The sequence below is a fragment of the Ambystoma mexicanum genome, chromosome 1p, assembly GCF_040938575.1.
Source record: "Ambystoma mexicanum isolate Mex_15411 chromosome 1p, UKY_AmexF1_1, whole genome shotgun sequence".
NCBI classification, from domain to species: Eukaryota; Metazoa; Chordata; class Amphibia; order Caudata; family Ambystomatidae; genus Ambystoma; species Ambystoma mexicanum.
Window position 1 is genome coordinate 1264027701 of NC_090921.1, and position 26226 is coordinate 1264053926.

General features: G+C 44.2%; 1 protein-coding gene across 1 annotated transcript in view; it reads right to left on the reverse strand.

Annotated features, from left to right (window-relative positions):
• Positions 1 to 26226, reverse strand: part of SHANK1 (SH3 and multiple ankyrin repeat domains 1) — a 2604687-nt gene that overhangs the window by 635401 nt on the left and 1943060 nt on the right. Inside the window, exon 18 of the mRNA XM_069605116.1 lies at positions 25147 to 25157. Within this exon, the coding sequence (XP_069461217.1) occupies positions 25147 to 25157 (11 nt within the window). The remainder of the gene's footprint in view (positions 1 to 25146; positions 25158 to 26226) is intronic.

Below are 26226 nucleotides of genomic sequence, written 5' to 3' on the forward strand. Positions count from 1 at the left end.
GGGACAGCACACACGATGTCATGGCTGCTCTGAAAAGACATGCCTTCTTGTGCAGTTTCGGCACCCTGGCAGAACATGATGCACTGATAAGAGATAAAAACATCATACATACGAATTACCCTGCAGTCCATGAAAGTGTGTGCATGGATGGCAAACCCAAACTGGAAGAGACCATGGCATTGGTGAAGAAAGTTAAAGAAAGTGAACTGTGAGCCATGGTAGTGAAAAAAAGGAATCTATCCAAACTGCAAGCAGAAACCTGGCACGTGACTGCGGTTAACAAACTGGAAGAGAACTCAAGAAACCCCAGTGACAACAAGGACTAAATAAAATGGAATTTGGACATGACTAAACTAGTAAAATGCATCATAATCATTAATCTGGCACACTATGCCCGTTTACGATCGTGCCCAGCGACCAGTCAAAGGAACATGCATTGTGGAGTAGAAGAACAATTTGCTGTGCTGTGCTGTGCAAGGGGAATATATGTGTTGAAAGGGTTGAATAGGTAATCGAGCCTAGCGATGAGAACTCTTAACAAGAGCTTGTGCTATGAATATGACATTACAAACCTACACATCTATCCAATAAAATGCAGGGTAAAGATAGAAGGACTGGTGACTGGGCTAATAGAAGACTCTGGGTGACCCTACATGATTGTAACAAGGGGAAGATGGCATACATTGTGAACATGAGAGATTGAATCCAAGGTGTGGAAATCTGACATTAAAAACCCAGCAGTTTTAAAGGGGCCCACCATTGTGATGGAAGCACATAATTTTCAAAGATCGTATGCCACTCATCACCCTACATGAAGCACGCAGGGTAGTGAACGTATTGGGGTGGAGAGATCAAGCAGCCCGTTATATCAAACACAAACCTAACAAAACAGAGCAAGTCTTGGCCAAACAAGCCCAGCAAGGCACTATCCTGGAAGAATAGGAGTTTCTGGACCGATTCACTGAGAAATTAAAGCAAAATGCCAACCAAATCATACTTCAGGAGGGAGCAGTTCCAGTGGCAGACAGACCAAGGAATATCCAACTTTAACAGAGGAAGTGGAACAGGAACTGAACCCAATAGCCAAACCAGGGATCATAGAACGGTTTTTGCCTTCAGCTATTACATACATTCTCAGTAACATTAAATAAGTGGCTATTTTCAGCACTATTGATTTATCAGTAGCCTATCACCAGATAGTGCTGAAGGGGAATCGAAACAGCTGACCTTGATTATCAAGGAATTTGGGGACTGATTGCACACCTATTCAAGGAGGTCAAGAGGTTATGGGTTCTCCGGGATGCTCACACAGTGTATGGCCAAGGGGTAAGAGCACCATCAGCTCTTGCAGGCGATGTTGCCTAGAAAGGGCAAGTTTAGATTGAGCAAAGTTGAATATTTGTGGACATAGTGAGTTGCAAGTGATACCACCCCAAGACTGGACTTACCCAGGCCATTGAACGAGCACTGCCCCCCGCAAAAAACAAGATTTGGGGTCAGTCCTCTGAACGGCTGAGTTCTATAGCAGGTTTTTAGACTCTTTTGCAGCAACAACCCATCCCTTATTGAAAATACTTAGGAAGGATGCAATATTTCAGTAGGACGACTTGAGGAGAGTGAAAAGCTTGTATTTGCCATTAAAGAAACAATTTAAAATGCACCCTCTCTTGGTGGATATTTTCTGTGGACGTTAGCTTTGATGGCCAAGGAGCTGTATTTACACAAAGAGAGAAAAGGGATGCAGCAAGGACCTCTTTCAGATCAAGGGTGGTTTCAGAGGCAGTATCTGGCTTCTGCAAGGGAGGAGCATAGGGAAAATACTTCAAAATCCTCTGGCTGAAGATGGTGAAAAGAATGGGGGCCAACCACCCCATTCCAAGGAATTGGCAGACACCAAGAAGAACCACCCGAACATACAAGTATACTCAGCAAATGTAAAACTGGCCTGTACTGTGTGTACTGTGGAGGCTAAGAACATCACACTTGTGAATGCCTGGCACCTGGTCAAACATGTCAGTGAAGCCAGAAACCAAACCATTTTGCAAAAGTGCACCCAATGTCCACCCCAATATTAATGCTGATGAAAATGAATACAACTTTTTACTGTGCGCTCCAAGCTTCAGACAAAGGGCCTCATCACGAGTTGAGCGGTAACGCCAGCGCTATTAGCCCTAACGCCAAACCCCCCAGCGCTGTTAGTGCCGGATCACGGGTTTTCCGGAAGCGTTATTTCCCATTCCCCATTGAGCCCATTCGCGAATTCCTCATTCCCCATTGTGCCCAATGGGGAAAATTTGCGCTATTACCGCCGGCGGATTTCCTGCCGGCGGTGATAGTGCCGAAAACCGGCAATTTTGCTACAGATTTCCCCCCAGCTGAAAGCTGAAAGCTGGGGGGAAATCTGCCAAAGCGATGATCTGGCGGACCCTTAAATGCGGCGGTAATAGCGCTACCGCCGCATTTAAGGGTTACCGCCAGATTTGTGATGAGGCCCAAAGTATTTACACATCAAGCATCATTGAGGGCCAGCACGGTCCTGCATTGAAGATGCTCATTCGGGCCCTCTGTGCCATGCATCCAGATTCCACAGTGAAGGACATTGTGTACACACTGGATGGAGTGTTTGGAGCCACTGAGTCCGTCGCAGAGCTGATGGTTAAATATTACACCACCTTCTCCAACAGGGTGAGAGGTTCTCAGAGTATGTGGATAGGACTGAACTGATTCTACAGCTGGCTTTACAGTGGAAGGGGATTGAGCCAAACAGCCTGAATCTGGTCAGGCTGGAAAAAGTCATATGTGGAGCAAGATTACTGCAGCAGATGCTTTTACAGCTAGGACTCTGAGAAAGGACCCAGAAACCACAATCCCTTGATGAACTGGTCTGGAAGATGTGTACTTTGGAAAGAGAGATGGAGGACGCATTATACAGGATACAAAGTCAAGATAACAGTTGACTTGGCCGACTTGGTATCAGTGTCAGACTGTAGTTTCCACACAATTTAGCTAGAGTCAGCACTCCTATCGACACCCTGGCTCTGGTCTGCAGCAGTTGGATTAAAGATCTAGCAACACTCTTGGTGCTTGCAACCAATTCCTCGATGTTCGACGCTCTGGGAGCATTATGTCAGGAGATGGCTAGACCACGCTATGCCAGCATGTTGTCCATGCATCCCATGTGCTAGCAGGCATACTTGCAGAGAGAGATTTGCTTCAGAGCCCCACCTGATGGATCCAATACAGATGTTTGCACCACGCGGTTCAGGCAGATCACAATTCCGTCACATGCCACAGAGATGGTTCCTGGCAGAGAGCACATCAGGAACGAGAAATGTCCAAGACATCTGGTGATGGAGGCACCAGAAAATGGGGAGCTCCCAGGGGGTTTACTGGTACAGCGGACCAAGGTGATGACAGATGGAATAGACCTGAAGACCATCAAGATACTGGTCATTAATGTGACCAATAGAACCATCTGCTTACAAGGATGCATCATTATCGCACAGTTCCACATGACCCCTTCCGTATCCCAAGCAAGTGTTGCCACCAGCCCATCGAAGACGGCATTGGACCCAAAGATCTTGGACTTTGGAGATTCCCTGATCTCGGAAAGGGACAATGATCGTCTGAGGGAACCGCTTGCCCTAAACGTCAAAGCATTCTCTACCAGCCCCTGCGACATTGGTGGAACTCTGGATCCTTGTGAGTGATGAGACGCCCTTCAGGGAGCTATCAGAATGCCTTGCCCCAGGAGACATGGAGGAGGTACTCTGCCACCTTGATGATCTTCTACAGGTAGGGTTTATCCAGGAGCTCAGGATCCCCTACACCTCACCCATCGACCTCACCAGGCAAAAGGACAGGATGACCAGATGTGCATCGACTACCACTAACTTAAAACCCACACTATTCCAGACCAATAGACCACACCCCGGGCGGACGAGGCATTGGATTGTCTGACGGGGAGTTAGGGGTTTTCAATCTTGGACTTTTCGGAGTGGGTTACTACTAAATTCAGATGCATCCTGTGTATCGTGAGAAGACAGCGCTCATCTGCCCGCAAGGAGTCTACAATTTTGTCAGGATGCGCAGGGGATCTCCAGTGTGCCAGCACCTCATGGAAAAGACCACTGAGGACAAATACCTCCTAGAGGTACAAACAAGCTGAAATGCTTAAGGAGTAGAAGACCCTCATGCAGAAGGGTGGAATCCTTTATAAGGAGAGCAAATTTGTAGACCGGTTACTACATCACCTGGTGTTACCAAAGAGATTTTGCCAAGCTTTATTGTATGCACTGCATGACCAGCATGGATGACTTGCAGCGACAAACCCTGGAGTTGGTCTGCTGGTTTTCTTTACTGGCCTAGACTAGCAGCAAATGTTGAGTATTACTGCCAGCTTAATGCCAGGAAGGCTGTGACTTGTCCTGTCTTCATCACCTGCAAAGGTATGAGCCCATGGACCTTATCTGCATCAACTTCCTCAAGCTGGCAATGGAAAGGGGAGGTGTACTGAACGTCCTGGTGGTGACAGACCACCTCTCACGGTACACACAGGCATTTCCTACTAAAGATCAATGTGCCACCGCCATTGCCGGAGTGTTATGACAGAAATACTTCATGCACTACGGTTGGCTAGCCAGGATTCATTCTGACCAGGAATCAGATTTCGAATCGACACTCATCAAGCAGATGCTTAACTTAGTTGGCATTTAGAAGACCCATACAACTTCATACTACCCTCAATGAAATGTCCAAGAGGATAGGTTCAATCACACCCTCTTGGCAAGGCTGGACACCCTGAAACCAGACGAGAACAACAGGTGGAGTCAGCATGTGTCTACTCTGACCCATGCATCTTACTGTACAAGGAACGATGCCACTGAGTTTACACTGCACTTTTTGATGTTCGGAAGGGACTCCCGGATGCCTGCAGACCTGTGTTTTTGAGTGTCTGGATATGGAACAGGCAGCAAGAATTAGGCCAGCTATGTGAAGCATCACAAATGTCAACTAGAGCGTGCACATCAGCTCACCCAGGCTGCCACAGAGAAGACAGCAGAACAAAACAAATGCTGCTATGATGCCAAGATCAAGTTTCATGCACTTCAGCCTGGTGATCATGTGTTGATCTACAGCCTGGGAAAGAGAGGATGCAACAAGCTAGGCGACAAGTGGGAGTCTCAACAATTCATCATTGAGCATATGTTATGAGAGCTCCCTGTCTACCGACTGCAAGAGGAAGGACAGCCAAGGAATATCAAGACCTTGCACGATATCACCAGCTCCCAGTTGGGGGTGAGGTTGAGCGCACACCATCAGGTGTGCACCATAGGAGAACAAGAATCGACCAAGGGGCAGATGATGAGACCGCAGTGACTGCGTGTTGACAGGCCAGAAGCTTCTTAAGGGGAGGGGAGGCTGGAGACCAGCAGAAGACCAATCAGAAGCCAGTGAGGACGCCAATGCAGAGGGTGATCAGTTCAGTGTCTACTGTGGTGGATCGGAAGAAGGAGTCGACTACTCGGAAGACATTATTCAGGTTTTATATGATATTATAAGTAGAAGACCTATCTTTCCCTATCACTAACGTGAATACCCCACCGATCTAAAAATAAAAAGCCTTTTTTCACCTTTGGTTTGGGTATCTGTCCACTTATTGCTCATACAACAACTGTTTGTGTTCAGCACCTCTCTTCTAGGCTTTTCGCTTCTACAAGGAGATTGTTCTGTATTTGATAACTCGTTTTGAGTACTGGGATGAGGTCCTTCTGATAGATAGCGATATACTGTGGGCCTCTTGCTTCTCCCGGTCCCCAAGATACCCCTTACTTGGTAGGTGCAAGTGGTTGGGCTCAGCTCTCGCTCAGAACTTCTATCTCTCTGCTGTCCGGCTTCTCGTTCTCTGTTCCACGTCAGACCCCTGCTTTGTACTATCCCTGCTGGTGTGAAGCAACACTTGCTTCCTGTAAGGGTGGTATCAACATTGTTCCTGGGCCTCCTGCCCACCACGTCCAACATCAGTAGATGCAAGGCTTTTCTCGTTTCTGCTTGCTGGTGTCTTGACCTTGCGTTCTCTCTCCAGAATTCACGGGCTCTTCGACTAACTTCTGCTCTGCCTAAAATCGGAGTAATGATGTCAGGGGGCTTCCCCTGCGCAACAGGCTTCTCCTCCTCTCTCTTCCTCCTTGGAACAGTTATATATGCGTCTCGTATTAAAAAGATATCAGCCATTTCTGGTGCCATTAGGTTTCGTCTTGAATTACCTCCAGCCAAAGGTAATGATGCCATATTCTGGTGTACAATTGAGGTAGGGAGTGTAAGAGAAACCTTTACCCATTCCTTTATTGGAAGATAGGGACCCTGACTCGGTACAGCATACACTACCCGGTCAGGAGCAAACACTTGATGAGGCCCTGGCTGCTCTTTGTCATTCCACCAGTGACTGGTGGCCTGCTGGCTTATGATGAATCACCAGGGCTCCAGTGTGAGGTTCCAATTGCCCATTCCTCACAGTTTTCCGATCCTCCTCCTTTTTGGGAAGGTCAGGGGTACAGTGGGAGGGGCCTGAGATTCAGGGTACTGGTTGGCAACTGTTGGCCTGTAGGTCAAAATCATAGCTTGATACGTTTGTAGAGCAGGCCAAAGCTATCCTCAGAGCAGAGGAAAGTTCAAAGGGGGAGGGAGGGGCCCCCATTGCTGTAATCAACGCTGGGCTGCGCCTGGCATAGGCAGCCATGAGATAACCAATACAAGGGGCCTTTGCTACGCTGCAGGTGTTAGCTGGACTGCACCTGACAATAGCAGCCCAGCCAAAATGACATTGGGCAGCACACGCTGTTATGGGAGTTTTCTAAAGTCCACCCAAGGGACTCTAAAAGACTCTCTACTTGGCAATATAGAGCTCCAAATTCTAGTATAGGTCTGTACCACCCAAGGTATCAGTGGTGTATCAGAGCAGCCTGGCTTATTTTAGGAGGGAGAGGGCTTTAGGAAGGTACAATTAACTTGTAGCATACATATGGTCAAAAGAAACACTAATACACTGTAGAGTTATATAAATATACTGGTTTAGTATATATATAGTGTAAATCGTGATGTGTGCCGGTATCAATGGGCTTGCCCTATTTGGCAAGTCTAGAGTTTCTTGTCTCATGGAATAAAAAAATGATCATAAAATGGTTGAGGTATTAGTTAGATTTAATGGACATATTAGTAATAGTTGCACCTCATGTGTGAGCTCATGTGTTGCCGCCATGTGTTTCGACCTATCCGGTCGAGCCCCTTTTAGAATAATGACACCAACGTACAAACATATTTTATTAGCCCCCATATTAACAGGCACTTTACCAATCCTTACTGATTTTGAGGATTTACAACCAACAGGCGAGATATGTAACTCATAGCATTTTGTAGCATGCCAAGACAGGAACAAATCTTACAGCTCCGATGCCTTTAGGACTAATCTGCATACGAAATATCTAATGAAGTTGCCCATTTTACTAAGGGCTAATAGACCACAGCCGTAATATTTAACATCACGAGACGCATTATACCACATGAGCAAATAAATCTCCATTGCATGTACTTTAAAATGAACTTACTCACTTGCACCTGCTCACTTCTTGCAAAATTCCAGGCAGACCACATATGTACCTATTTTGTTCTGTGCGTAACTTCAGACTCAAAAACCAGCCTTGACATAAAGTGAATTCCTCACCCAGAACTCCCCACGCATCAGTGTTTATGACATGCACTTGCTCACCTTTGGCGACATTGGTTGTATAAAAATCGTTCCCAAAATGGCAGCAGCGCTCAGTTTCACATGGATGCCGGACGCAGGCAGAGGACCCTAATCCAGGAGCTGCTCTACAAGGACAGACATTCCGACACCTAATCAGGTAAAATAAGTCCATCGTAACCTTCTAGTTTCCAATTTATTCACCCCCCAACATACTCGAAGGTAGATATAGGTACTATCCCTCTTCTCTTCTTGCTCCCACAAGAATCATTTGTCATTTGTGATGTCATCTTTGAGGTCATGGGTGTTAGCCCTTGCAGAGCACAGTGGTAGCCCGAGTTATGGTTGCGTACCTTAGCATAACTAGCACATTTTTGTGTTTTTTTGGTTTTACCTGTAGCCATAACGTCCCTGTAGGAACGTTTTTCCAATGAATTTGATAGTTTTTTTAATAGTACAACTTAACCATAACTTCCCTTTAACAACATTTTTTGTTAGTGAATTTCATAGGTTTTTAGTAGGACACTTTATCCGTAACGTTGCTTTAGGCTAATTGTTTCAATAAAGGGGAAATGTTTTAGTAGCGCAACTTAACCATAACGTCCCTTTAACAATGTTTTTTGTTCGTGAATTTCATAGGTTTCTAGTAGGGCACAGTAACTGGAACGTTGTTGTAGCATGGTGTTTTCTGTGAAGATGATAGCTGTTTGGTACTACAACGGCACCATAATGTCCCATTCAAACGGTTTGTCACTGATTCCTTTGCTGCCGTCATGATGAACGTGTGGAAAGGCCAAAATCTCTGGTGTATGTAGTTTAGTTGAGTTTAGTTTAGTTAGTTTATTTATAGAGTGCAGCCGGATGTATCCATTTGTGCAACCCCTTCCTTTTCCTAATAGTGTTGGTACATCTTTGCAATTACAGATGTACATTGTAAGTGGTGGTGAGCATTTGAGTGGTTTCTCTTTTTGTGTTAACATTGGATGCTGCATCTGTGCCACACAATACAGGGCCAGATGACTGCAGGTGAGGAATATGGACGTTTCCTAAGGAGACTGAACCTGGCCGGCGTATGTGCAATCACACTGCAAGTATCCGTAGGACTCCATTAGTGGCCGCATGTCTGCATCTTCTAATGCACTTTTAAATAGTTGTGGGAGCACATGTTTATCGGTTGCACAGCTATACCCATGCGTAGGGCATCCTCTGTGTGCTCGTAAAACCGGCCCTGTCACCAGCCCTATGGATTCATATGGTATGAGACCCCATTTCAAGTACTCCTGCCGACTACGTGGGTGGCTCTGCAAACGTACCAAGGTATTGCTGCAGCACGCCTGGCTGTATGAGGCCCACTGGTAAACAAGAACCAGCAACCTGCAGTGTAACGGGGGCGTGTTAAATGTAGCATTAATTTGCTTGAGTTGCTGCTTGCCTTTCCATGACCCGTGAAACAAACACACCGGCTCTGCACTGAACACTGTGACGGAAAGTGTCAAGAGGTTGCCTGCAGGTCATACAGTTGAAGAAAACAAGTAACTGCAGGTGGGACCGTTTGTAGTGAGTCTGCAAAATGGCAAAAGTGGTGCGGCTTGCTCACACACATACTAGTGCATGTAAAGGCAAGTAAGCAAAGAACAGAACGTGCACAACACAAACAATTTCAGCGGTGGTTAGGAAAGAACTGTAGCCGCATGGGTCACACTGACTAATTGTTTTCCTGCTACATGTAATGAAGCTGTGTTGCGCGTTGTTGCAAACATTCTTGTATTCCAGAATGTATGCATTTCCGTGAATGCTACTCCTACGGCTGATGGTGCAGCATAAACTGTTTGTATTGCATGTAACAGCAACTGAAAGGGAAGGACAAGGGACCAGAGGTCAGTCTACCACCCTTCCAACAATGCAGTAGGGTAATTTCATGTACAAAATTTTCACATCTACTGCGGTCAACAACAGGGGCACTCCTATAGGGGAGCAGAGCGCTAAAACATTCTTGCCGACCATATGCTGCGATACAGACCCTTACCTGGCAAAGGGCATTGTTTTGTGCATGTACAGCAATGCGCTACTCTACAGAGGGAAGGTACTTGGAAGTGTGTGGGAAGGGTCCTTCTGGAAGCATGACTATGACTGGCGCCTATGTAGTTGAGGGCGACCCAATAATTCCATCTCTCGGCACGTCCCCTATGGTATCCATGCAGGTGCAGCCCCTTCCGTACTGGGCCTTTCCTGCCGTTCCTTCTGTGGTGTGTGTTAGAAGACCAAAATAAACAGAAAAGAACTGGGAAAGGAAAAAGGGAAATAAAGAAAGCTCCTTTCAGAGATGAACAATGGAATTGCCAATGAACGGTGGCACGGCGGGAGGCGTGGCACTGTAAAAAACACTGTAGTTGAATCGGGTGGAAAGGGGGTCACTGTAGAAAGCTGTTTCTTGACGTGTTGCAGAGTGTTATGAAGAGTTTTAGTGCACAACACTTACTACAAATATTCTTCCACAACTTTCACGAAGGGCACCAGGGCAATTTGGATGGGGTGTGCAGAAATCGGGATGGCAGGAATAGTAAGATGAATGTTATTTCTGGGGGAAAGCGTTTGTGCTGTGAAATGTCATATTCCTATGTGTGAAGTACGCCATTAGCATATGTCATAGAAATACACAAATAGATTTCTTCGCAATTTACCGCGCGTTCTCCATTTGCGGACCAAATGAAAAATAACGCAGCCACATCGGTGTCTGCGTAATGCGATAGAAAGTTATGCAGGAGATCGGAAACCGGCGCATGACCTGGGCAAGTGCCTCCTTTATCGCAAACGGCAATGAAACTTGTGTAAAATGCTGCACAATTTTCCCTCCACAATGAAGAACAGTAATGTCGGCATTATTACGCGTCACCACAGTGTTACACAGGCAAACCAAATTCAGTCACTTCATTGTAGGTACTCCATAGCACTACACATCCACATGATAGATTTCATAATGAGCAGCTACTGCACAGTGTTTTCCAAATACTTTCAAGCAATGTATTTCGAACTCCCCCAAAACCCACACGCTGTGGCTTGTGAAACACACAGCCATAACCGCACCTTCTGCATTTCTGTTGACAACTACACTGTGTGCCACAGTCTGTGCATACACACCACACCCAGAAACCTTATTGCCCAATCCCGTAGCCTCTACAGGCCCATTTCTACGGCCGTCATCTGCAGAATGGGTATTTCTAACACGCCCCACCCTGCAAGTATCGCAATATCAGTGGACTTTTCATGCTGTGCGCGTGCGGGAGTGGGTGAATAACGTTCAACCATGTTAGGCTACGTCGTTAGTTGTGGAGGCTCTAAATAGAGTTATTTTTTGTTGTTTGATTCTTTTTAAAGGTGCTTACATAGAAACACCTTTTTTTGCGATTTTTATAACTACTGTTGTGTTTTGTACATCAGCTTAGATTCTCACAATAGTGTCTTCAGTGCAGCCTGTACATTGTGAAACAAAATGTCATTGCCACTGGTCGACAAAGACAATCCATTTATTTTAAAACTTTTTTTAATCGTTTATGGTTTACATATGGAACCTTTACAATCAGAGTACATAAAATTCAACAATCATCAAAAATATATAATACATCAATAACATGAATAAAATCAACATCTCTTTCAGCAGATTTAGAAGATAAAAGAAAAAAAACTCAACACACTGCCTCGAAACACAAATTCAAAACATGTACCTTCCAAAGGTTATCTAAAATTGATTGTCGTAAAAACCCTGGAACCAAAACCAACATGGCAAATAGGGGACAATAGAGCAAAGGCGATAAGTGAAGAACAGTAGCAAGGTAGCTAGAGAGGAAGAAGATATAATAATTTATCAGAACTCCACTAAGGCGAAAAGTAGTCAGTTTAAGGATTCCCCAAAGAAATAAGGCTATCTGAATATAGATCTAAAGATTTGATAAAGCCTGCCACTGCCAATTCATCGACAATATTACCAATAGACAGGCATCTAGCCCATATATAATCATCTTCCCCTCAAATTCCCCATTTGGCAAATTTCTCAAAATAAATACTTCTTTTCACTTTTAGCTCAGAACATACAAGGAAGAGATGATGACTGGTTTCCACTACCCCATCTTTTGGCAGAATCTACAAAAGGTGTTCTCATCCTCCATGAATTTCCTTCTCTTCATTACTTCTTTGGTTGGGAGAATGTTCCACCTTAATTTAAGGAGAAGCGAACAGTAGTGCCAGTTTGGAAATTGTGTCATCATGAAAGAGAGGGTCCCCCTTTTCCTACGCTCATATTTCAAATGAGAGAAGGATGGGTAGATATGGAATTTCTCAATCCTAGTCATCCAGTTGCGTTCATATATAAACCTATTAACCCTCTCTGGATTTCCTACGAGCGTGTCCTTATCAGCGGACAAATCTCATAGGGTTTGAAGGCAAAAGTCCCTGAAAGTACATAAATATTTATTCCCTATAAGGCCTCCCTGAGTAAAAAACATCTTTCCAAGAGCATCATAAAGGGTTTCGTTCGCAGGGGCTAAAAGGTTATGAAATAGAGCCATCATCCGTCACAAAGATCTTGCTTTCAGGGACACAAGGCCTAAATCAAAACGAATTGCGGACATTGGGATGTTATTCAGTGATTTTAAAACCTTTCTCCAGAACACCATTTCGATGGTTTTCCAAAAATTCTGCAATTCCAGAAAATGGAGCTCCATCCATCGATCATTTTTGGGACTATTTTCCCTTCATAGAACTCCATTACTGGTCTTAAAGAAAACTGTCCACATTTTCGGTCCAAGTTAGCAATTATGAACTATCAAAGGGAGAGCCTTCTGTTTTAGAACAGTTTGCAGCCCTAAGTTTGGAGGTTGAGCAAATATTGGGAAGCCTAAATACAGAATTTTATGTGGCCATTCAATCGGTTGTCCTTCTACATTCCAACCCAATTTTTTTTACTTTCTTTCCTTTTGAGATTGCCAGAATATGGGACTTATTGGGATTTATAGCTAACCCATTAACTTTAGAAAATACAGAGAATTTGTCGATCAATCTCTGAAATCCTACTTTGGTCTGGTCGAAGAGGAGGAAATTGTCAGCATAAGCCAACCATGATATCCTTAGCTCCGCTAATTTATCACTTACCAGACCATCCTCTTCCAAATATTCCCCTGCATCCGCTACATACAGGTTGAAGAGGCAGGGTGTGAAAGAGCAACCCTGCCTTACACCTACAAAAGTGTAAATCCGTCTGGTCAAATTTCCCTCCAGATTCAGGCGGACATGTATGCCAATGGGACAGTTTGGCCCAGAGGCCAGATCGAATAACAGAGTCGAATGCAGTAGATAAATTGATGGAAGCGACATAGAGGGTGCCGCCAAACTTTCCCCATGCTGAGTCTTAAAGGGCTCTCAAAATCAGCCCATTAAGATTTGTAGTGTGCCCTACTCTAACCCAGTCCGAAATTTGTTTAGGGGGTGGCACTTTTTCATCCATTGCTTGACATATGTTAGCAGATTTGACGCAAATAATTAGCAATCTGCGTCTATCAATGCTATTGACCTATAATTCTTCGCTGCTTTTCGATCACCCCATTTAAAAATGGGGATAATGCCAACTAGATGGAATAGTACTACTTTCTATAATGCTTTTATAAAGCATTGTGAGTATTTGTGCCCAAGCCTTCGGCATAGCTTTCATTGTGTTATTGGTGAGTCTGTTAGGACCTGCAGCCTGTGATTTCTTTGACATATTAATTAGTTTAAGTAAATTACAGTATTCTATACTGGGTTCCCATTATGTCCTTTCCATAGTATTTCCTCCTGCCATTGCTTTGCTAACATCACACCAATTTCCATATAGCTCAGAGAAGAAATGCACCCATTAAACCTGTCAGACTTCATTGAGTTGGCCTGTGATGCATGGGATGTCTTGGTGATTAATAAGTTCCCAAAAGGATCTAATGTCTCTTTTGACCAAGATGCCCTGCATCAGTTGTGCATCTTTTTGCAGAATAAAAGTTTTTTATAGAGATACAAATGTTTTTATATTTTTGCTTGATTTTTTTTAATCATAATGGACTTCTCTAAATGGCCTCTATTGGAATTACGTATCTGCCTGAGCATCTGGAGCATAGAAGATTTTTCTTTAGCAAAACACTCATCATAAGTGTGCATATGTTTTTTTTTTTTATAGTTTGGGCCCTTCCATATCGATCGCTCAGAAAATTATTGAATTACGGTGCATTAAACACTTGTTGTTCCCAAAGGTAAGAAGTACTGTCCAGAGTATCTGATAATACCCCATTGAGTTTTTCTATATTAGACGGTGTCCATCAAACACCTCTGCCTTGCCCTAAAATTTTCAAATTCGTTCCACCACCTTTAAGTTTCCTATTAACAGTGAGGACAAAGTCCACTTTAAGGCTACTTTGATCACTTCATAAATTGGGTTTTACCATAATACCAAGTGTTAGTTTAGCGAGGCCTTCATCAACAAAAATACAGTCAATTGTGGATGTACTGGTACCCCTCTGCCACGTTGGGGGGTTAGGCAGAGTCAGATCTAAAATACCATTGAGGCAAATCAGCCCCACGGATTCGAGACACACAAGACAAATCCTCCACAATCTGCCTCAGTAAGATTTCTGGCTCAGATTGAGTTCTTCTAACATTTCTTTATAGTCGTCATCAGGAGTGATACGACAGTCTGAATTCAGATCTCCTGCAAGACTCACTTTACCGTATTTAGTCATGGCTCTCCAATCTGATATCGTTTCTACTATCTTTTCTAGAAATTCCTTGAGTGATGCAAGACCTAAATGCCAATAGACATATATTAATAAGATCTCTAGCCAGCCATCCCCTGGTGTCCCTTTAACTGCCAATATCCCAACGGGAAGCCCACCAATCACCGTTAAGAGGCCCAAAGTGGTCTTAAGGGCAATGATGAGGCCTGCCAATGGCCTACCTCCCTTATATGGTTTTGCAAGCTGTGAGACTATTTCACAGCCATCTACATATGGTTCCACCAGGAGCCATGTTTCCTGTAAAAAATACAGTTTATATCCTTAAGCATATTTGCTACTTCAATGTTTGTGAAAAGATGCTGGTTGCCCCTGGTGTTCCAAGAGATACACTTCAAAGAGATGGTTTGTAAATAGACAGTTGCAGGATAAGCATTTCTCATGCTACCCTCAGTTCCACAGGGCAGAGCTAATTTGGCCCCAGTCTTGCATTTCTCTGACTTGTCCTCTAGGCAGATGCCTCCATTGTTCCTGAGTATTTCTTTGTGGATGAAATACCATTGTCAGATTACCATTATATTCGGCCTCTTTATGTCCCTTAATTGGAATCTGTTCTAATTTCAGGGACTTTATTTCAAAGCCCAGCTCTCTCAACCTTTCACTTTCTCCCATTACCAGGTTTAGGACCACCCGAGATTTGAAAACGATGTTACTCATATCACAGCAGGTTTTGTTTGGAAAAAAGATCCGATCTATATCATGTGGACAGCAGCGATAAGGAGGGTAATTCCCAGAGGCTCGTTATCTGAATAGCATTTAGATAATCGACTTTGGTTTGTAGTTTCATACAGTACCCTCCATTATTTCCCTTTCCTTCCTGAGGGGCCTGGTCTTCCTGTTCAGGACCTCTTACCCCTCTAAGGATGGTACCTCTCCCTATGTTTTTTGGCCCCAGTGGTTTTCTTTCTAGAGTCTCAAAAGGTTTAGAGTTAGTGTCACCCATCCCTAGTCTAGCTAGAGGTTTAGGTACAAATAATTCCCTCAGGAAATCTGATCCAAATTTGTCTACCCCCTAGGTGGGAAGTTATCTCCCGAGTTCGCTTCCATCTCACTTCGAATCCGAACATATGTGGGAGGTTTGGGGTTAGAATCATATTCCCCTAGATTCTGCACTACATCCCTAGTGGAGCCTGCAGACATTTGGGTATCTTGGGTATAGAGCTCTTTTAATAGACTTTTTGCTGCCACTATATTAACTTATAAAGAACGTTCACTCTCAAGAGCCAAGAGTTTTGTTGGCATAATTAATTCAGACACCTGAATTCTGTTTTTTGGGTGGGCCAGGAATGTTTTTATCCTCATCTTTATTAACAGAGTCTGCAGTGCTGTTGGCTATTTGGTTATTTATTTCAGCCCCTAAGTCTAAATGTGGTACCACCACAGGTCCTGGAACCAAACCCTCCACTAAGGAAATTGGATCTGTTTGAATTCCTAAATCTACCTTTCGGTGGCCTGTTGCTTTATCTTGCTTGTTGTTCACTAGACATGAAGTGAAGTCTGAAGCAAGGTGATTTTCGATGACCCCAGAGTTCTCGAGGCCCCTCACGGCAACCTTCGCCTCAGTGTTTAATTCTTCTTACTTCTTAGGTATAGGTTCCATACCCTCACAAGTACCTTTCCCTTTCAACTGTAGTATTTCTGGTATAGTCAGATTTCTTAGAAATTTTGTTGTGACAAAATTACTTTTTTTTATATACTATTACAGATCAAGATCTTTCTTTTACCGGGCAAGTCATCCTAAGATCAATAATTGGACTCTATTTCAGAAATAGCCATCTGAATGGGTACCCTCTCTTCAGTTACCCTTACCCCATGTTGTGTCCCAGAACTAAATACACCGCTGGGAACCCATATGGCGGGTATCAGATAAAGAGACTCTGGTCTCTTGTCCTCTACACCCTTACCTCCACCCTGCATTTGCTTTGAAAAGGTGTATATATCGAGAACCAATGTTCTCATTCTCACAGGAGAACATCCCAGCAGCATTCAAGAAGTCACACATGCTTCTGTTGATGAGACCCCTTCCGACCTCTGGCTGGCGACAGGAATCATTAGAATAGTCCCACAGGATTATCAGTGGGATACATGAGAAAAGCACCTTGGCAGTGGGGAAAATGCGCTTGACTGCTTGCATCACCTTCTTTAGTTGACCGTGCACACAGGAACAAGCCATGGAACCCAAATGGAACGCTCCATAGTGCACAACCACGCAATGTATGCTAGCTGAAGTGGCCACTCCTCGGCATACTACAAGCACAGTGCCGAAACTGCTCACATTGCCACAGCCCCACAAAGCGTCCACTCCCTCCAAATCGAAATTGCCATGAAAGCCTTTTGCGATGCCATGCTTGAACAGATCTTCCACAAAGCCATCACTGACTATCAAGACAGTGCGTCTCGCCATCTCTGCCTGCCACCCTCAATTCAATGTCAATTGGGCAACACGATGCGAAGTGCAGATTGTGGCACGTGTGCTTCCCAAAGTACCACGAGGGCTGCTCCCCTGTAAAGCTGGAGCAGTCCTTCTTCCATTTGCACTATCTTCTCTGCAGCACTACCTCATTGGGTTACACGTAAATAGGCACACACGCATCCACCAATGGCATCAAAGCCGCCGTCATCCAACACTGTCACTCCTGTACAACACTTCAAATGTACAGTTACACATTTACAGTACAAGTGTCATGCCATTCCAAAGCACTACAAAGTTCAGTAAAAGTATGCACGATTTCTTCATCCACATACATGGCCACCCAGGATGTAGCACGTGTCGTGTATTCCTGAAAGTACCACGGAATCTGCTACCTTTTCGTGATAGTGAGGGGAGGTAGCGGGGGAAGCACAAGCGAGCTGGGTAGGGCATTGGGTCTTCCATCGTAGATGTATAAAGGTATATTTTCTTTCTTTTTGTTTTACGTGCGTGCAAGCAACTTTTTTTGTTTTGTCTCTTTATATGCTTTTCTGTTTGCCTCTCCTCACGTTTTTACCACATTCTGGTCAATGCTTCTTGCACAGTGTTAAAGAAAACGGCATTGCCAATGGCGCTCAAATAAATGCCATTTCTATGGAACCACTGCATATTTTGCGCCCTCATGATCTCATAGTGGGTGGAGAAGATGCCAGCAGTCTGCATAAATTCACGCATGATTCTGTTAATAACACACCTTCCGACCTCTAGCTGGGGACAACTTACACCGGCATGTGCCCATACTCCTCTTGGTGTTATGCATGAGAAAACGACCTTGGCAGTAGGAAAAATCCGAATCACTGCATTCAGAAACCTCTTCAGGTGACGAATTAAACGTCCGCATGACATTTAACCAAAATCTAAACTTCCATAGTGCACCACGACAAAGTCAACGTTCGCGACGGACGCCACATATCTGCAAAGGCGCACTATCCCGCCGAAACTGCAGTCACCCTGACAGCCTCAGAAAGCATCCACTCCTTCCAACCCAAAATTGTCAGCAACGCCTCTTTGCACACAACACCTGTGCAGACGGCGCACAAAAGTATCACCGAAGATAAGCACTGTGCATCCCTCCATCTCTATCAACCTCACGACACAGTATTGGGATGAAATGGTACCACCCCTTCCTGTCAACCACACCCTAAAAACCTAATTGCCTATTTCCCACAATTCCATTTCCATGGCCACCATGCTCATGATGGCAGGATGTGGCACGTGCGCTTTCCCAGCTACAGTGAGGGCCACGGCCCAGTAAAGCAGATACAATACTTCTTCCCTTTGCACAGGCATTTTTGCAGCACTCCCTCATTGGGTGCAGTCAAATTTTCAAACACGCATGCAGCAATCACATACAAAACCTCTGTATTGTATACTATTATTTCTGTACACCTCTCAATATTTACCGTTAAACACTCTCAGTACACGTTCTGTTTGATTCCAAAGCCCCTCCACCAGAAACTTCTACTAAAGAATGCACGATTGCAACATCCACAAAGATCCTGAGGCGCACCCAGCACACCATTGGCCATGCACACAACAGTACAGCCCTTTCCACACCCACCACAACACTATGGATCCATGCATGCGACCATGTGGGCAGCTAACATTATGCACAAACGTAACATACCTAGCAGCACTTCTACCCAACTCCCCCACACAATAAAACACCCATTCACGAAAAAACATGTCACAATTAGCACAATCCACAAACATACCACATCCTGCACCACCCCTACCCACTGCCATTCACAAAGTATTCTGTCACTGGCAACCTAAGCATAACAGCTTCCCAACATTGGGCCTACTTCAATAAATCTGCACACAGCAGAGTAACCGAGCACATATAAGCTGCGCTTCAACCATACCCTCTTGCATACTCACATTATATAAACACTGCACCCTGTGGCCACACTGCACAACTTCTCACTGCACCATCTCCTGCCGTACACCAAATACTGTAGCATGTTGCAACTAGCACCACAACCATGGAACGCACAATACACACTTTTCAACTCACTTGTGCTGCTGTAGCATGTCTACAATGTGCTCCACACCCATTCACCAAACATCCCCACCCTGTGCCAGATACACTGTCAAACCTGCAATACTGCAGAGGGTGTTCTCCTTTCCCCGCACCGTAATGCAACCATGCATGTCAGCTTGTCACCAACTACCACTATGCACATACGCACCACTGGATGCAGCACTCATACCCAACCTCCGCACCGCAATGGAGCTGTACAGTGTTAAATGCAAGAGTTACCATAATGTACAAACATCACACTGTCTCCGGCACCCCTACGCCCTTTCATTGTCACCAACTACCACTATGCACATGCGCACCACTGGCAACACTCTGCACCGCAATGGAGCTGTACAGCGTTAAATGCAACAATGACCATAATGTACAAACATTACACTGTCTCTGGCACCCCTACAACCTTTCATTCACATAGTATTGTCTTACCCACTTCCACTCAGAAAGTATTGTGTCACTGCCAACCTAACCACAAAATGTGCACAACATTGCCCCTACTCCAAGCATTCTGCACACAGCACACTATCCAAGCACATATAAGCTGCCCTTCAACCATACCCTCTACCATACTGACAGTATGCAAACACTGCACCCAGTGCCCACACTGCGTGACTTTTCATTGCACCATCTCCAACCACACTCCTACCCAACCACTGCACCGCAATGGAGCTGTAAAGTGTTAAATGCAAGAGTTACCATAATGTGCAAACATTACACTGTCTCCGGCACCCCTACGCCCTTTCATTGTCACCAACTACCACTATGGACATATGCACCACTGGCACCAGCACTCCTACCCAACCTATGCACCGCAATGAAGCTGTACAGCGTTAAATGCAACAGTGACCATAATGTACAAACATTACACTGTTTCTGTACGCCCTTTCATTCACATACTATTCTCTGACCCACTTCCACTCAGAACGTATTGTGTCACTGCCAACCTAACCACAAAATGTTCACAACATTGCCCCTACTCCAAACAATCTGCACACAGCACACTATCCAAGCACATATAAGCTGCCCTTCACCCATACGCTCTACCATAATGACAGTATGCAAGCACTGCACCCAGTGCCCACACTGCGTGACTTTTAACTGCACCATTTCCAACCACACTCCTACCCAACCTCTGCACCGCAATGGAGCTGTACAGCATTACATGCAACAGTTACCATAATGTGCAAACATTATACTGGCTCCGGCACCCCTTTGACCTTTCATTCCATCTACCATACTGCCAGCATGCAAACACTGCATCCAGTGCCCACACTGCTTGACTTTTCAGTGCACCATTTCCAACCACACATGAAAAACTTTTCCATGCTCTAACAGTCACGTGACCTGCAAAACCAAGCATGGCAGCTCACTTCTGCTGCTCTATTGCATCTGAAATGTGCTCCACACCCATTCTGTATAAGTCACCACCGTCTAACTGATGCAGAGTCAAAGATGCATTACTTCCATGGGTGTGCTCAAGCCACAGGCTCTTGAGTGCATGGCCTACGGCCTACGTCCTTCTACCATGCACCCAATAGTCTAGGCCTTGCACACACCCACCGCAACGTAATGCCACCATGCATGTCACCATGTCACCAACTACAACAATCCACATACACACCACTGCCACCAGCACTCCTACCCAACCTGTGCACCGCCTTCGAGCTACTCAGCAATAAATTGCAACAGTTACCATTATGTAGAAATAAAACACTGTCTCCTGCACCCCGGTGCACTTTCATTCACATAATTCAGCCGTACCCACTTCCATTCACAAAGTATTGTATCACTGCCAACCTACCTACATACTGTTCGCAACATTGGCCCTACTCCAACCAATCTGCACACACCACACTATACAAGCACCACCCTCTACCGGAGGCAGAGTCAGACATGCATTGCTGCGGTGGGTGTGCTAAAGCCCTATGCTCTTCAGTGAATGGCCTACGCCATTTGGCCAAGCACCCAATACTGTAATCCTTAAACAGACCCACCGCAACTTCATGCACCCATGCATGCCACCATGTACCCAACTACCGCTATCCATCCACATAGCACATCCACCCATGCTCCCATCCAACCTATGTCATGTGCAATTCACTCCCTTTCTGAAATTCACCTGCCACCACTCACCACAGAAAGAGGTCGACGCAAACAGGTTGCGGCAGAAGCTATCGGGCCGTTACAACAGCTGCATCCAATCACCACACAGATATCACTTATTTTTAAAGACGCACATTTCAGTTCTTTTCAACAAAAGTACTGCTCCAATTCCCACCAAACACACAAAAACAGTCTTTCGAAAACCAAGCCCCTGCTCCTGCCGCAAATTTGGTGCAAATGTGTCCAGCCGTTCGGGCTGTAGCCGTGCGCAAAGTTGTTGCCCATTCAGTCTATGGAAAAAGAAAATGTTGGGGACTCCCTTATAACTTCCCCCCCCTGCACGAAACCTCAAGTTGGTGAAAAAATTCAAAGCCGGCCATATACTTTTTTTGCAAAGTTTGGTGAGGATTCGTTCAGGGGAAGCAAAGTTATAAGCCGCCCAAAAAGTGGTCTTCCTATGAGTTTAGCAACTTAACCATAACTACACGCCCGCTACCGCGGGCCGTGTAACATATATCTATATATATATATATATATATAGATATATATCACACTACCTGCGGTAGCGGGCGTGTAGTTATGGTTACGTTTCTAAACCCATAGGAAGAGCACTTATTGGGCTGCTTATAACTTTACGCCCCATGGACGAATCCTCGCCAAACTTTGCAAATAAAGTATATGGCCCGCTCAAAATTTTTGTGGCAAGTTTGGTGAGGTTTCGTCAAGGGGGGCAAAGTTACAGGGGGGTGACAAAAAATAGTTTTTTTTCCATAGACTGAATGGAAAAGAAATTTGCTCACGCCTACAGCCCAAACCGCTGGATGGATTTTCATCAAATTTGCAGCAGGAGCTGCGGTTTGGTCCCGAAAGCATGCTTTTGTACATTTGGTGAAAATCCGTCCAGTAGTTTTTTTTTTAAAACAGACAAAATATAGGAGTCAAAAAAATGTGTGATATCTGGCTCCACTTCGTGGACCCATTTCCCTGTTCGCTCCACGGACAGGACTCCAATTGGTCCGGAGGACCACGTCATTTCCGCGGACATCCAACGCGCCCGCTGATTGACTGGAAGATGTGCGTCGTATTTTCCCGACATGCCCACCATGTTGTATCCGCGGATATCTGCGGATAGCGCGGCGGCGGACTGGGCTGGAAAACATGTTTTGGGGCATTTGGTGTTGGGAAGAGTGGCTGGAAAGGGTGAGGGAGTGAAAGATGGTTCATATGATGTATTTGTTTAGGTGGAAGAAGACTGTGTTGTGTCCGGCGTGTCCGCGGACACCGCAGAAGTTTGCGGGTAGGTTCTCATACGAGCAGCTTATCTTGTGACTGCAGGCAGGCTTCATTAGGGTAGGGAAGTGGAATGTAAATATATGAGAATGTTTGTATATGCTGTATTATGCTGTGGTGGTTGTGACAAGCTGTTGGACTCTTGGGTGCAGACCCAAGAGTCTGCCCACTGGTTGAGGATCTATAATAGTATATGTAGATAAGTGCACAGGGCCTCAGACAACTGGCTTAATTCAGCCAAGAGTCTGCCGTCTGGTTGCAACTGCTGCAATAGTATGTGTACAGAAGTGGACAGGGCCTCAGGCGGCTGGTTTATGTGTGTGGGTTATGGCCACTGGGTAGATTTTTGGGTGCATGGCCGTATTATGCTGCACTGGTTGTGGCCAGGCCCTAGAGTCTTGGGTGCATGGCCGAAGGCTGTAGGCCATATACCCAAGAGTCTAGGGCATGGCCACAACTAACGCAGCATAATACGGCCATACACCAAAGAATGTGACACTGGCATGTGGATTGCACAAACATATATACAGAAATGCAATTTGCTGATTACAAAGAAGCATGACACCAATAATCGTATACTCACTGTATATATTGTTGAGGCACTGTGTACTTTTTGGGAACTCAGTGATAGAATACCACTGACGTGGCAATAGCAGATTTGAATATTGTGGCACTGTGGGCACATATTGTCTTTGTTGCATGTGGAAGTGCAGGAGAAATCTTTGTTTCATTGTCTGTGATAAAAATAAACATAACATGTTAGGGAGGGTACTTCATAATGCATTGTATTCAATTTCAGACATTTATGTATTTTGTGGACACTCTTAATTAGTAAGTTACAAGTACTGTGCAATGTGCTCAGTTTCTGTTTTTGTTTGTATAATCATTGGGTCTGTGGGAAAAGAAATCCATGTAGGATTTAAAAAAAAAAAATCTACATTCATTTGATGTTATGTGGCACACTCTGTTTCATTGTTGTGTGCAGTACTTACAGGAATGTTTAAGGTGCACATCTACGTGGTCTTGCTGTTACAAGCACTGTTGCAGTAGGAGGAATTGAAATGGTGTATGTGTTTTGCTTTTTGGAAGTGGTGGTACTATGGTTGCAGTTAGATACCAGTCGGCGTATTCTAACTGTTCATCTGTTTCCTCTTTTTAACAGTATCTGTTTATGCTGTTTCATTGCTGTTGGTGTTTTCCAAGTACTGTACTATTGCAAACTAATATTGCAAGATTGTGGAGGCAGTTAGATACCTGTTGGCATATTCTAACTGTCGGTAGTTTGAAAATTGTTGACGGTATGTTTTGTAGCACTTTGATTGCTGAAAGTTGATTTTGCCAGTTTGACCGCTGGAAGTAACATTGTAGTACTGCGGGTGTAGTAAGATACCAGTTAGTGTATTCTGGTTGTTTATACTTAATACGTCTTAACAGGTTTCCTCAGAAGAACTTTCCTTTTTGCTAGGTGATTTTAAATTGTGTAGTAATGGGTAGTAATATTGCAGTATTATGGTTGCAGTTAGATACCAGTTGGCGTATTCTAACTGTTTAAAGTTTCACAGTTTTGCAGGGTATGTCTTCAAGCACCTACATTCTTGTTGGCGGATTTCCATTTTCCACTAGTGTGAGGTGCTTTTGCAGTATTATGGGTATATTTACATTCAGTTGCGTATTTATTGCAGTGGTATGGGCATTGTTGGACAGCTGTTGCCTCATTCTAACAGTTGGTCATTTTACAGGTCATTGAGGGCAGTTTGTGGAGCCTCATACTCAATACTTTTCTTTTTAAGTACTATGGGTGAAACAATATTAGTGTGTCTTTTCCACAGTTGTTGTTTCTATGACTATAATTATGTGGTCATTGGGGGAAAAAACTGTATAGCAGCGCAACTGATGTACTAATGGGCCAGTTGGTGTATGCTAAATTGTTCCGGTTTCACAGGGCGGAAAGTAATTTTTCGTTTGCAGTTATATATCTGTTGGTGGTTATTGGGCAGTAGGCTATGATACTTTTGTAGATCAGTGAGTACATTTTGGTTTCATGAATATTAAGTAGGCATTTGCAGGATTTGCTGGTAATCTCTGCTTCAGAGTAATGGAGGGATCATTGCATTCAAACCACCCACATTTCCTTTTAATGCATGCAGTATAGTGACCTGCAGTGGTTGTGGCACCTGTGTGGTAAATAATGCCTACTGTTGTGAAGGTTTTCTTGCCAAGTGATACTTCCCCGTGTGTGAAGCTAGTAAGCTTGCAGTTGTTTTTGGTACCATCTGCATTGGATCATAAAATCATTACTATTACGTGTTGGCGATATGACTGTATCTGTAAGGTGGAATGATTGTCTGACTTACAAGTAGTACACAATATGCCATGATTTGCATTTTGTACCAGCTGCTGAAATATTTCCTTTGGATGTGGTCTATTTCTTCCAGGAGGTCTTTGGCTGTGCCATGTAGGAGAATGTGATTTAAATGCTCCAGTGTTAAAGCAGGACTTTTTGCATAGTACAGTCTCAGTAGAGTAGAATGGTATGTTACTAACATTTTGATGTGGTGGAAGGTGCTTTTGTGCAAGCAGACTAGGAAATGCAAGCTCATGAATGTCCTCATAGTCCTGTGTATTTGCGCACTGGACATTAGTCCATGGTTTGTAATATTTGATTTTTTAATTTGTCTTTGGCTTGGCTTTCACATACTGATTGAGGAACTGAAAACAAAGATCATAGGTTACACATTGAGGTGCACAGCCATTTGTAGACAGGACGGATTGGTTTGGTGGAATGGAGAGTTGATTGTAAGTTTGTTGGGGATATTCTTGAAATCAGCGTTTCCTCTGTCATAATGGTACTGTCTAACTTTTCATACCCTGGGCCACTGCTATGTATGGCAATTGGGTTTGTTTGCTTTTGTTTGTATGCCTCTTCAATGTATTATGGCTCTGTGGTGGTTGTGTGAATCCACTGACCTGCACAGAAGTTTGCAAAGGTATCTATGTTGATATTACGTATGTTGTGAAGTACTTTTTGTAGTATAGTAATTAATTTTGTTAGTGGTTTCATTCTGTTTAATATAAACAATTTCCTTTTGAGGAGCTGTAACGCTTACCTGGACTCCTCGGGAGCGTAATGCCTTCTCAGCCTATGGACCTGTACTTGAACACTTTTCGAATTCCCTTTCTGTATAAACAATAATAACAACAATATAACTGCTTTAACATCTATTACTGAGAAAGTACTGCATTAAATGTATACTTTTGTAATCCTCCCTTCTCACATGTATTTTTTTTTTGTGGAGCTCTCCATCCTGCTTTCTATAGGGGCGCGTTGGGATGAAGATGCAAATGGAATTTGGAATGCTGAGGTTCTCTATAATTTCTTGCCTTAACAATGTCTATACCTTTCCAGAATTAGTCTTTGGGTAAAGTCTCTTGGAGAAAATAACTTATTCTTTTGTGTCTTGAAACAATTCCTACATTGGAGAGATCTCTCTTTCTAAATAGTTAACTTTTTCTTGCAGGTTCTCTGAATTCGGAAAAGACTTATGGATGCGGATGACTGCGAAGTTACTCAGGATGAGGAAACGTTAAACAACGTAAGTTCGTCTATACAGAGTAACTGCAGCCTTCAGAAAGAGCACGAAAACAACTGTGAGGTGAAAACCTGAAGAACCTTCAGATACGTAAACTTATTCAACATTTCTTCTGTTATTTTCTATTCAGTTTGTTTGTTAATTAAATACCTCTAATTATCTGCATGTTTCCGGAAAACTGAGGAGAA